This window comes from Hyperolius riggenbachi, chromosome 10 (genome assembly GCF_040937935.1).
Source record: "Hyperolius riggenbachi isolate aHypRig1 chromosome 10, aHypRig1.pri, whole genome shotgun sequence".
In the NCBI taxonomy this organism is placed as follows: domain Eukaryota; kingdom Metazoa; phylum Chordata; class Amphibia; order Anura; family Hyperoliidae; genus Hyperolius; species Hyperolius riggenbachi.
The window spans coordinates 10,852,313-10,866,257 of NC_090655.1; the positions used below are offsets into that span (position 1 = coordinate 10,852,313).

Sequence of the window (13,945 nt, forward strand, 5' to 3'; positions counted from 1 at the left end):
AACATTCTGCACCAGCGCAATAGTGCTGCACAGGTGTAGTATGCTCCTGGCGGCGGAGTGTGTGCATGCGCACTACGCCCGACTGGCTCAAGTACCTGGACTCATTGCAGAAGATCCAGGTGGTGGAGGAGGACAACGAGGGACTGATTATCCTGAAGGCGGCTGGAGGAAGCCCCAGGTATGTATAAAACTTTAATTTCATCTGTCTCAGGTTTACTTTGTTACACAGTAGTACTATACTCTACATATGCACTCCACACAGAGCTGCAGGGAATCCACTGAGAATGCTGTGCACATTGAACACAGAGGGGTTGTTTGTCACCCATAAACCTTGTTCAGATTGTGCATGAAGAATGTGTAATAGAGGAAGAATCTCCTCATTCCCCTGCAGAGTACCTGCACATCATTCTTACATGCACCCACACTTACATTGCCTAGGGTCTGATAGATGTTCTTTTCTCCGGTTTGTACCTTTTACAACTACTCTTACCAAGGACTAGTTTTAGTCTAAAGGGAATAAATATAGTAGTCTACATATTCTTCTCACTTAAGTTGTATTGTAAAATTCCTAAGCGTTGGCAGTTAAGAGACGAATTTCATGTTACATACTTTTAATCAACAAAATTGTAATATGCAAACTAGAGGAGTCGGAGTCGAGGAGTCGGAGTCGGAGGAATCCTAAACTGCGGAGTCGGAGTCGGTGGATTTTTGGACAGACTCCACAGCCCTGCTCACCATGCCCCTCTATGAATACTTTGAAGTGTCTACTTTCCAAAACGGTTTCATTTGTGGCGTGTGTCAACTGTCCAGAAAATTTTGGGGGGGCTAAATTGTAAGCACCCCTGTAAAGCCTAAACGTGCTCATTTGACTTTAGACCCCTTAGCCAAGTTATGCTGCAAAGAAGTGCCACACATGGGTTATCGCCGTACTCGGGAGAAGTAGTATAATGTGTTTTGGGGTGTATTTTTACACATTCCCATGCTGGGTGTCAGAAATACCTCTGTAAATGCCAATTTTTTTTTTTGGGGAAAACACAATTGTCCATTTAAAGAGATCTTTCTACCACTCAGCACGGGTATGTTTAAAAATAAACCCCACAGCACATTCTAAAAACTTCTCCAGAGTAGTGTGATACAACATGTGTGGCACTTTTTTGCACCCTAACTGCGCTAAGGTGCCAAAAGTCCAATGAGTACCTTTAGTTTTTCACGGGTTACTTTTGTTTCAAGACTACTCCTCACGGTTTAGGGCCCCTACAATGACAGTGCAGTATAATAACCCCACTAATGACCACATTTTAGAAAGAAGACACCCCAGACTATTCAGTTAGGACTATGGTGACTTCATAGAAGATTATATTTTTTGTCACAAGTTAGCGTTAATTGACTATTTCTGACAAAAAAAAAACCATATAAATGAATTTCTGCAAACTAGTGACAAAAAATAAAATGTTTTATGAACTTAACATACTCCGAACGGAATACCTTGGGTTGTCTTCTTTCTAAAATGGGGTCACTTTTGGGGTTCCTATACCGCCCTGGCATTTTACTGTGCAAAAAATGTGAGTAGACTGGAAAACAAAAATTTAAAAATGACTGTTCAGGGTTATAAGCATCTGCAAATTTTGATGACAGTTGTTTTTTGAGGGGGCAAATTTTGTGTAACTGGTCATAAGCAGGGTGGCCTCTTAGATGACAGGTTGTATTGTGCCTGATTTGATGGATAGGAGTGCTAGGGGGTGACAGGCGGTTATTGATGGGTGTCTCAGGGGGTGTTTAGAGGTGAAAATAGATGCAATAAATGCACTGGGAAGGTGATCGGTAGGGGATCTGAGGGTGATCTGAGGGTTTGGCAGATTGATCATGAGTCCACACGGGGCAAATTAGGACCTGATCTGATGGGTAGGTGTGATAGGGGGTGACAGGAGGTGATTCATGAGTGTCTCAAGATGTGATAACAGGGGGGAATAGATGCAAGCAATGCACTGGCGAGGTGATCAGGGCTGGTGTGTGATGGCGTTCAGAGGGTGTGGTAGGGGGCTTGAGTGCCCTAGGGACAAATAGGGGTCTAATATGATGGCTAGCAGTGACAGGGGGTGATTGATGGGTAATTAGTGGGTGTTTGGAGGAGAGAACAGATGTTAGCACTGCACTTGGGACTTAATCTGATGTCGGATGTGCAGGCGATCTATTGGTGTGGGTGGGTGATCCGATTGGCCGCAAGGGGCAGCTGAGGGGAAGATTGATGGTTGGCAGTGCCTGGGGGTGATTGATGTGTGGCAGTGACAGGGGGTGTTTGATGGGTGATTGACAGGTGATCAGTGTGTTATTACAGGGAAGGAAAGATGTAATTAATAATGCCCTGGCGAATTGCTAAGGGCAAGTCTGAGGGCAATCAGAGCATGTAGGCGGGTGATTGGGTGCCCGCAAGGGGCAGATTAGGATCTGATGGGTAACAGTGACAGGTAGTGATAGGGGGTGATTGATGGCAGGGGGGGGGGTGAAATCAGTGTGCTTGTTGCAGACTAGGGTGACTGCAGCCTGCCCTGTTGGTCCCTGGGACACTGGGACCAGCAGGGCAGGAGGCAGCCTGTATAATACACTTTGTAAACATTACAAAGTGTATTATACACTTTGTATGCGTCGATCGTCGTGTTAACATGTTGCCGACGCTTCCGTGTGGCCGGCGGGATGTAGTGGAGGTTGAGCGGAGTCGAGCGTAGGGGGAGGATCACGTCACAGATGACGCGATCGCTCCACCCATGCCCTTAAAAGACCCGCCTTCTCTGCGGGTTAGCAGGTCCTTGTGGGCTGGAGGCGGGTCTTTTAAGGGCATGGGTGGAGCGATCGCGCATAACGCCGCTGTGCGTTATTTGGTCAGGAAGTGGTTAAACATCAATAAATATTGTACTGTTAGCCAATTAAGTAGTTTACTTATTACCACTGTTGTCATGTTGTATTTTTTTTTTTTTATTAATAATCTTTATTAATAGTAGATAGAATATTAACTTTAAAATTACTATGTGGATTTTTAAAAAATGTGAAATTAAATTAAAAATGTATTACCTTTATTATACAACTTAAAATGTATACATTTATTCAAAACAATTGTGTCAAGCTTCATGTTAAAATAAATTAATTTACTTTATGTTCACATTATAAACACATTCAGATTGCCTTTATTCACTACGTAGGTATTACTCAGTTCAACCACATTACCCCTTTTTTTTTCATTTAGTTTACTGCCGTGTTCCATCATGATTAAAACCACCACTTCAACAAAACTGCCCATTACAAGCTGCCATTACTAAACATGACGCACTTAGAAATAAAAGACTAGCTTCACTATCTAGCACCCCCTACTGACCAGTCAGTGTACTATAATGAATGTTACATTCATTATTGTACACTTACTGGTCAGTAGGGGGTGCTAGATAGTGAAGCTGGTCTTTTATTTCTAAGTGCATCATGTTTAGTAATGGCAGCTTGTAATGGAAATTTTTGTTGAAGCGGTGGGTTTAATTATCTTATTCTATGTCCAATCTACATTTAATTGAACAAAATGAAAATTAAACAACTTTCTTTTCATAGTGTAATGTAATAAACGCTAAATGATTAATATGTATTTTGGAGATGAATTATATAGTTGTTGTTTGATCATTTTTTTCAAAAAGCTGACGTACTTTAAATAACTGATGATAACACCCTCCTCACATATAACAGGTCTGTAACAGTTGTCAGATATGTACTTGATTTTTCGTTTGCAATTCATGTAATAATCTTATATTTAATTTATAATGAAATTCTTACTATAAATATTTACTTCTGTTCAGTAATTTTTTCATCCCTATAATAAAGATTTGAATGTAGAAATCTATGGTGAATATAAAAATAATGAGTAATACCAATTATTAATTAGTTACTATAAACGTCCGACATTACTTTAAATAAATTTTTCTCACCATGTACTCCAACTATTTCTTGGCACAAAGCACGACAGACCTTGTGTCTAGCAAGGAAGATCGTGCTTTTAATATTTCACGTTTAACATGATTAGCTGTTTCTTGTGTCAATCACAGTATTGTAATTTGTCTGATGGCTCTCATTGGTTTAAAAAAATATATTAGCATATCACGAGGTTCATGCATGTGCTTGCACGTGAGAATCACGATTTTGTCATGCATGGTTTTTTTCCAATTTAATTTATATTTAATATTAAGTGTCAACATTATTATTAAATCAATCTACCTATGTATTTTTTTTATGACTTTATGCAAAATTTAAGTAGCTTTACTGAGTATTAAAATCCTTTACGTGAATTTTTAGAAATATAGGTATGCTTCTTTAATAGTTTCGCGGGCCTAGATGTTCATAGTCTCGCGAGATTTCCCTATTCCCTATATTTAGTTGGCCGTGTGACCTCGTTCATTGTTGCACGCAGCTTGCGTTAAGCGAAGACCGCAGCTACCGAACATGAAACGACGACAGAAGTCGCAGGGCGGTGGCCACACCAAAAAGAACGAAAAAGGAAGAAAAAGCGAGCATCCACAATCCGTGTCAATGATGGACAAGAATACCACTGTACGTGCTGATAAATTAAATGTCGAGAAATCCGTTGCCACCGAAAGAAACACCCGATCGCAAAAGAAAAAAAACGATGAAAAACCTGGAACAAGTACAGCAGTGCACGAACAATTGAAGGATGACCATGAAAAGGTTATCAAGAAGCCAAAAGATAAAAAAATTTCAAAAGAAGACACGAATACAAACAAGGCTGAAAATGTCCAGACTAAAGTCCTTGATCTAACACAGTACAGAGATAACCAAGTCTTTCAAACAGAAGAATCCAGCAGCGAATCCAATTCTGAACAGGAAGACCAAGAAGACAGTGATGCCTCTCTCACTGTGAAATGTGCTCGAAGTATAGACGACTCTGGATCAAGCGTACTATTAATGGAAGAAGAGGAAAAAAGTGGAGAAGAGCAATCATTGCTTATGGGAACTAATAGAAAAAGAGCATTCAAATTCACTGAAGAAGAGAATTTAGAGTTATGCGCGCACCTGTGCCCTTGTTTTAAGTACATATTCACCAGAGAACAAAATGCTGAAGAGTTGCGAAAGAAGGAGAAAGTCTGGGAGGACATCGCTTTACAGGTAATATTTTTTTATATATATATTAATAATTTTTTTTATTAGATATGTTTTACTGATTTAATTAAAAATATATTTAACAGAATAATATTTTTACTAAATTTTAGAAGTAACTAACTAGGTGTGACATCGTACGTTTCATATGTTATGTCATTTTTTTTAATTTTATTTATATATGTGTTTGTCATTGTCAATAAATGTTTGACTGTGTAATCTGAAATAAATAGCTCTATAGTCGAAAACGTATTGGGAATGTCATATTCATTATTTTTTTTGCATTGTGTATGTGTGCTAGAAAATACCACTTCCATCCTTTTTTTTTTTTATGACTGTAATTGTAGAACACTTTTATGTTTTTAATAAAAATTAAACTAAAAAAGGGTGGGAGTGGTTTTTAATACAGTAAATAATTTTTTTTTTTTGAATTTATATTCTTTGATGAATTACAATAAGAATCTTTACACGGCTGCAAGCGCTATTAAATAGAAAACTTTATTAAACTAACTAAGTGGACACAAGTTTCACACGTTGTGTACTGCATTGTGTTCTTCTTACACTGTTTAAATAAATGAGATTCCTTTTGTCGCTTATTCGCCATAGAAACTCCTCCTATTCACGCACATACAATTGATACCACACTGAGAGGGGCGTGTAATAGGTTGATTCCATCACTTTAGAAAGAGCGGAAGTGCCTTGTATTTAAACTGAACGGAAGTAGATAGTGTATAATACATTCGTAGTTATGAGTGCATATTGACTTGTTCTGCTGAGTGATAGTGACGGTGTAGTGTCAGAATGTGCAGCCCAGCACGTTGATCCGCTCTATCTCTTCTGCGCATGTGATTATGGGACGTACGTGCTACGTCATACTCCAACACTGCAGTTCGGGTAGCGTGATGAATGTGTATATTTCTGTGCTGCTCTGCTTTATCATTATACTACACCCATTGCTCTCCGCCCCTTCTGCGGTGGTGGATGGAGGCGGCCACAACATTTATATACAAATCAGCAGCAGGAAAACGGTCATGCGCTCTTCTGCTTTAGACGTGTATCCCGATGGTGTAGTACGCTATGACGTGTCCTCTGTAACGAGCTGGGTTGCTCTCGGGCTGCCTATTATGACATCACAATAGCGAATATGGGGTGTAGAATAATGATAAAGCAGAGCAGCACTGAAATATACACATTCATCACAATACACAAAACTGCATCGGTGGTGGAAGACCTAGCAAGCATGTCCCATAACCGCATGCACTGAAGCAACAGAACTGCCCAACCTGCCGGGCTGCCAGTTCTGACACTACACAGTTTATGATATATCATTGAAATCAAATACTTATTTCTACAATCAGGTACTTAGTAGTTATTAATATAATTAAAAGCTTTGCATGTGGAAAATTTTAAGATTTATTGTAATGATTAAATACAAATAATATTTTTTCAGATAGCATCGGACTGGGATTTCAATTCAGTATAATTAATATTGTACCTAAATGCGTATTGCACGAGTTTTGCTTAAATTCATCATTACACTAATAGCATCCGTATTAATATAAATCTTTGCTCTTTCCTCCAAATTTTTTTGGATTTGGTGGGGAATAACCCACAGAAATTTTACAGTCATCCATACAGAGCAATGCATTGTAAAGTCAATATTCTCATGTCTTACATGCTGTTGTTGTGTCTTATTAAGATGCATGTAAAGTTGATATGCCACGTATGCCCATTTTTTTTAAAAATTTTTGGAGTGTCGGATGTGTGGAAGCAGAGGTAATTATAATGTTACCATCCTCAGCATTATGAAATAGTAACAGCCAGCGCACAGTCTACAACAGGAAGCGTAATCAGACACAACACCCGAGTAATGTCTGATTTCGCTGCCCGGAAGGTCACGTCCACACTGAGTACCACGCATGCTTAATGTTAAGTGAATTATGCTGCTATGTGTAAAATAAAAAATATCTCCTGCCACATATCATATATTCACCAAATTTCCAGGGTAGCTACAGAATCCCACGAACGACCTCTATGGAAAATTGCAGCCCTCGAGCCCCGCTGGTTCTGGACATAGATTAGCTAAATGTATCTCGAGAATCAGTGGGTCTCGGGTGCAGCAATTTTGCATGGAGGTAGTTCTGTGGGTCACCTCTCTACCCTTGAAATTTGGGTAGTGAAAGAGGTGCGGGAGCGGAGATATTTATTATTTTACCACCAGCAGCATAATGAAAAAGGAGTTGTGGACGCAAATTATCCAACTGCGCATGCGTAGCAGCGCAAAAACGCAGACAGCATAATCAGACACAACACCGGGACTATTTCCCTTTGTTCATGTATTGATTTATTGCACTTCCTGTTGCTTAATTGGCTTGCATCTGCACAACATGGGTGGGGGGGGGTTGATTGAATTTAAATCAATTCTATACATGAACATACAGGAAAATGAAGCAAAACCATATATTTTTAAAACATATGTAGTTATTCTGAAGTGAATGTTTCAGCCGGTGAAGCGTCATAGAACAGTCCCAATTTATTGCCCCCTATTAAGATCTTGTCAATACCTAAAACTGGTACAAAGACATTGGTCCTTGTACGTGTAAAGTTCACCAAGTAAAATCAGGTTATCTTTGTACAGTTATTTTGATAAAATAATCTATTTGTAGTTAATTTAACCTGTATTATTATAAAAAATTCCGTTAAGTAATTTCTGATTGACTTCATTTTTATTTAGGTATCTTCAGTTTCACAAATTGACCGTTCAGCTTATAGCTGTCGTCGAAGGTTTCAGGACTGCAAGTCAAAAGTACAAGACAAGATGTCACGGGAAAAGTTCACTACAGTTCATTACAATAAATGGAAGAGAAAACTTCGCGATGCTATCCTTCGAAATCCAAATCTCGGACGTAGGAAAGGTAAATTATTTTTAGGTTAACATTAAAAATTTAAAAAAAAAAAAAACGTACTTTACCTGCCTACTTTGTGACACCAGTGCCTTTGCAGTAGTGCAGTACATTGTCCTGTTAGTGACACTTTGAGAATATCTATAGATAGTGTAAGTAAAATGTAAAGTATTAGCATTAACGCATCACTGTCACTGTATGACTCGTGGGACAGGGAGAGACGCTTAGCCGACATCCGTGACATGCTGTTTGATATACCGATCCCATGACTGCCTTTACTGCAAATAGATTGTGAATGTATTTAATTCAGAAACTGGTCACAATCTGTATAGCCGGTGCAGTTGATGCACCATGCCAACGCATACATTACATGTTCCAGCGTCGCGACTAACCTGGTCCCTGCTGTTTTCTTGTACACTCCCTAATGTGGACCGTTCCTTCAGCTACTGAACTTCAAGTCTAGGGTAACTTTAAACTGTGGATGGCGCTGTACTGTTTACCCTTCCGTCAAGGACTGAAAGTTCTGTCTAGCTGGTTAAATGGTCCATATCCAGGAGCGTATTCTGAGGATAATGAAATTAATGATTTCTTCTGACATTTGGCATCCTCTGGCCCCCTTCAGGCTAATCAGTCCCTCGCTGTCCTCTTCCACCACTTGCATGTTCTGCTATGAATCAAGGTACTTGAGCCAGTCTGTCATAGTGCGCATGCACACACTCCGCAGCCTGAAGCTTACTACACATGCGCATCACTATTACACAGGTGCAACATTTTCCTGGTTCTGGCAACGGCACGTGACTGGACTGCGCTGACTGGCTGAATTTCCATGGACAAATAGCATAAGATCAAGGTGGTGGAGGAGGACAGCGAGGGACTGATTTGCCTGAAGGGTGCTGGAGGAAACCACAGTAGTATATCAAAAAATTTACTTTTCATCCCTCTCATGTACCCTGTAATTTGTATTCACCAAACCTAATTTTAACAACATCTCAAATAATTTGATTTCATGTGCAAACAGAGCGCACACATTTGCATAAACCATCATCCTTGCTGAAATATTTATATCTCATCCTCCATCGATTAATGGCACGGCTACACATCAGGCTTCATAGTTACAGCCTAGATGTTATGTAGTATATTTATAATATGTTCCAGTGTACACATCATATATAGTGTACAATAGTGTACATTAACAATCAGATACGAATATATGAATTAAAAAATATGAGGACTGCTTTATGGAAGCAGCACAAGTAACTAACTTTGATTGCTTTATTATTTTTTTGTGGACTCAGCTCAGCTATTAATGTATATTGAGTGTATATATACTTGCGTTTTATGAGTAATATTTCAGAAATAGAACATTGTACAATACTTTGAATTTTAATTCCAGTTTCAATTTCATTAGGAGTTAAAGTAGTTGCAATGTTTACCAACTACAACTCCAACTCCAGGCACGGAAAATCGCTATGACTAAGACTTCACGACTCCGACTCAGACTCCACAACCCAGAAATTTCTTCACACTGTTTTTAAAAAAAAAAATATTTTTTTTATGGATAATAAAAAATTTTTTTTTTTAATCTCTAAATATTGATTATATTGATAAATATCTTTTTTATTCAACTATCATTGTGATACAATACAGTTTTAAATACAAATAAAAGCCAGTGTACAAGGTTGATTTTTTTTCTAAACATTTTATTTTAATAGGAACTAAAAGAAAGAAGAAATCCTCGGCAAAGAAGATAGTGTATCAGAGAGCACTTAGTACAGAAAACGAATCAGAATTGGAAATTGAAAGTATTGAGAATGTTGTGTCCAGATCCAAAGTTTTGGAGAGTTTGGATGAAGAAGGTTAATATTTTGCACAATGTATATGTTATATGTAACATATCAATAAGCCTATTTTTTTGTATATTTTAATATCTTTCCAATGTTGCTTTGTAAATGTAATTGTATACTTGTTAATTTTTTTTTTTTTTAATTTCTGACAATAATCAGACATGACTGCATCATGCGATGTAAATGAAAAAAGTATCGTTTAAAAATTATGACAGTGGTAAAAACAACACGTAGCAATTTTTTTATGCTGGGATAATTAGACATAAAGCATTCTTATTCTAGGTTGATGGTCTGTTCCCTATTAATGTAACAAATATTTTACATCTTATATCTTAACTTTGAATGTTTTTTACATTATATATTATTTAATGCCATTATCTCTGTTCTAGTGTCCATAACAAGCATAGCAATAATGAAATCGGCACGTCCTGTATATAACCCAACAAGTAAAAAACAAGTGAATATAGTACACTGTGTATTAACAGATAACGCCCTTAAAGAGAACGCGAGGTGGGTTTGAAGAATGTTATGTGCATACAGAGGCTGGATCTGCCTATACAGCCCAGCCTCTGTTGCTATCCCAAACCCCCCTAAGGTCCCCCTGCACTCTGCAATCCCTCATAAATCACAGCCGTGCTGTGAGGCTGTGTTTACATCTGTAGTGTCAGTCTCAGCTGCTCCCCCGCCTCCTGCATAGCTCCGGTCCCTGCCCCCGTCCCTTCCCTCCAATCAGCAGGGAGGGAAGGGATGCAGGCGGGGACAGGAGTTCTGCAGGAGTAGGGGAGAGCAGCAGACTGACATTATAGACATAAACACAGCAAGCTCTGAAAAACTGTTTTTCAGCAGAGTGGCTGTGATTTATGAGGGATTGCAGAGTGCTGGGGGACCTTAGGGGGCTTTGGGATGGAAACAGAGGCTGGGCTGAATAGGCAGATCCAGACTCTGTATGCAGATAACATTCTTTAAACCCTGCTTGGGTTATCTTTATTTAAATTTTTTCTTATTAATATTATTAATTTAATGTCTCCAGTTTAGTATTGATTCAAAAAACATATGGAATTCGAGTAAAATATAGCTAGTTGTATGTATTAATCATGTTTACACAAAAATCAATCTTGGTTTAATAATTAAACAAACCAGTTCAATCAGCACAAATTAGCTTGACAGCACTAGTAAATTATTAAAAAATTATGCTAGTTAATGTTATATGTATCATTTTTATCTTACATATGTTCCTCCACAAAATGAAATGCTACACCCATGACCCTGTTCGGTCCAGTTCATTGGTAGTTCAAGATCCCTAGCATCTCACAGTAAAAATAGAGTACATAAGCCTTAACAAGCAAGATTATTTGTGTACACATTGCATATAACTTCAATTAAATGGAATGAACACACAAATAATCAGGCTAATTTTACAAGATGTTATTTATTATGTATTCTGCCTTGTTGTCTGTGATATTTGTTATCTTGCATGAAAATTAAAGGTACACTGTAGAGAGAGGTATATGGAGGGTTCCATGTGCAATTGCTTTACATGTATTTCAGTTGCCTGGCATCAATGCTGATGTATTTGACTTCAGTAGGCTGAGAATAGAACATGAGTAAAAAATGCAGTTATTACTATAATTAACGGATTTTTAATAATACAAATCCATATCTGGTTCATGCTTCTATGGGTGGAATATTTTTTTTTAATATTGGAGACAGTGGCTATGCATGGTTGCCTGTCAAATTGGGTACATTAAAAAAAAAAAAAATTTACAGCCTCCATAGACCTTTCTCTTCAATTCGTATGTGTGATAAAAATTTTATTTTTAATTTGTTCGATCGTGTCTATTGTACTCCTATGCTATTATACATAATTTCTATTTTGCCCAAAATCTTATGCACATATTGATATCATGACATCCAGCGCTACACTTAATACCTTTTATTCCTGGACACTATGCAAAATATTCATTCTTACTGTAAGAAAATACTTTATAAAAACATTATTCATACAAAAAATCCAGATAGTGTTAAAAAAAAGGGCTCCATATGAAAATCCTGTAATTCGACTACTTAGTCTCCTCTACTTTCAATAATTTATTTTTTAGTTATCATTGATGTTTATTTTTTATAAAATTAATTAAACTACAAAACATAAGTTTATGCAAATAAATATTTTTACTCGTAATCATTGTTTTGAAGATATCACAAAATCCAATTTCTTGAGTAGGAATCTTTGTGCAATATGCAAATCACTTTTTCAAAAGATTTTTATCGTAGGTGAAGTTTTGAAGCTTTTAAATAAACTGCCTTAGAAGCCACCAGAGGACAATAAAAGGTGTAAAACAAAATTTGATAGTACACTTTGAACTTTTTTTTTTTATTTTTTATTTTTTTGGCTTTTTAAAGAGATGAAAAAGTATGTAAATAGAATATTTAAAAATATCTCCTGTAAGGAAAGTTATTTGAAAAAGTGATTTGCATATGGCCCATAGTCTAAATACACACTTCTGATTAGAAGTGTATCAATATATATAAAATGAGTTAAAAATTTGTACACAATAATTTATGTAAAATTTCTTGTACAGAACATGAAAGCAAAGAAGTGGCTTTACCAGCGAAAAACAAGAAGACCAATAAAATTGGAAATGGAAAAGAAGGAAAAAAAGTGAACGATAACAACAGTAGTACAAAAATCGGAAAAAAGACTCAGGAAACACAGGAGTCCGTGACACCCATGGAAAGAAAAAGAAAAGAGGACGAAAATCATGCTCATGATGAAAACATAAGTGAAGGAAACTGTAATGTGTGTGACAACATAGACCCTGGTAATGAGAATGAATCATCCCAAAGAAAAGTCACAATTACTGTTGACATGCACAAGCACTCAGAAACCACAAAACAAGAGGTTACTAAATTAGTAGCTAGTGAGAAAAAAACAGAAATGTCAAAAAGACCAAAGCGCTCTGCAACCAAAAACTACACACAGTGCAATGAATACGTTTACGATGCTTGTGTTTACAGCCTTGAAAAAAAAAACAAAGAGGTAAAAGAAAAGTTTGTTTCAGGGATAGTGGAATATGAGGTGTCTTCCAATGACGATGACAAATTAGGTAATGATACACCATCCAAAGAGATAGAAGTGCAGGGAAAAATTAGCGACAAGACAGGAAGTGTGGTTGAGGAATCAGAAGTCGAGGCAGAATGTGTCGAAAGTATAGAAAACAGTGATTCAAATAAAGAAAGTGAGCCAGTTTCAAAAAGTATTAGTCAAGACATTAGTGACGCAATGTTACAAAGAACCACTACTTTACATATGGACCGTATGTTAAATCTTTCAAAAAACATATATGAGCTGATGAGTCTACTCTTAGAAAATGTAAAGTATGTCCATGAAAATCAGCTTGAGATTCTAAAAAGGCAGAGTGAAATTTTGGATGGGAAACGCAATCCTTCACCATAATTTGATAGACAACATTGCGTCAACACAGTAATGTATGTATTATTGTGTTTAGAGTACTGTCCTTGTTAAACAGTTATTGTTCAGTTGTTTTTGAGTTTCCTATTAATATTGTAATTTTAAGCCCATCCATCGATAAAGTCTAAAACATTGAACTGTGCAGTGGCACTGAGGAAAGAGGTAAATGTAGACTGCCGTGTTTATTTCCTTGTAAACAATAAAAGTTGGCTGGTAGGCCTGAAGATCATATGCCTCTAATATTATCTATAGGCACTGAAGAACCATGCAGGGGATCCTGCATTCCATACTTTTAAGTACGATCATACCAGACTAGCTACATGCTTATTTGTGATGTTAATCTGAATATAATGCCTAAAATGTAACACATTTTATGTACAACAAATGTAATTGATGTGAAAAAAGTTAACATGGGAGTCTATGGATACATCTTACATCGTTAAATTAAAAAGAAAGTAACGTTATATTTGTAGTTTACATTGAGAAATACACCAGCATTTAATTTTATTTATACATAATTATGTTAAATAAAAACTGAAAAGAATTAGTAATTGGAAGTGTTATGCTGCATACACACTTGAGAT

The 13,945-nt window shown here is 37.1% G+C and overlaps 1 protein-coding gene across 1 annotated transcript; it reads left to right on the plus strand.

The window, feature by feature from the left end:
* The first annotated feature begins 4,473 nt into the window (after positions 1-4,473).
* Positions 4,474-13,346, plus strand: LOC137535919 (DNA ligase 1-like). Its single transcript, XM_068257799.1, has 4 exons — positions 4,474-5,154; positions 7,880-8,060; positions 9,761-9,904; positions 12,472-13,346. Exons 1-4 carry the CDS (start codon positions 4,474-4,476, stop codon positions 13,344-13,346), a joined length of 1,881 nt encoding a protein of 626 aa, XP_068113900.1.
* The last annotated feature ends 599 nt before the right edge of the window (positions 13,347-13,945 follow it).

Bases quoted from the DNA above. Each gene is read 5' to 3' on its own strand.
- LOC137535919 (XM_068257799.1), top strand. From the start codon at position 4,474: ATGAAACGACGACAGAAGTCGCAGGGCGGTGGCCACACCAAAAAGAAC. The intron at 5,155-7,879 runs GTAATATTTTTT...ATTTTTATTTAG, and splicing joins GGGAGGACATCGCTTTACAG to GTATCTTCAGTTTCACAAAT. The intron at 8,061-9,760 runs GTAAATTATTTT...TTATTTTAATAG, and splicing joins AAATCTCGGACGTAGGAAAG to GAACTAAAAGAAAGAAGAAA.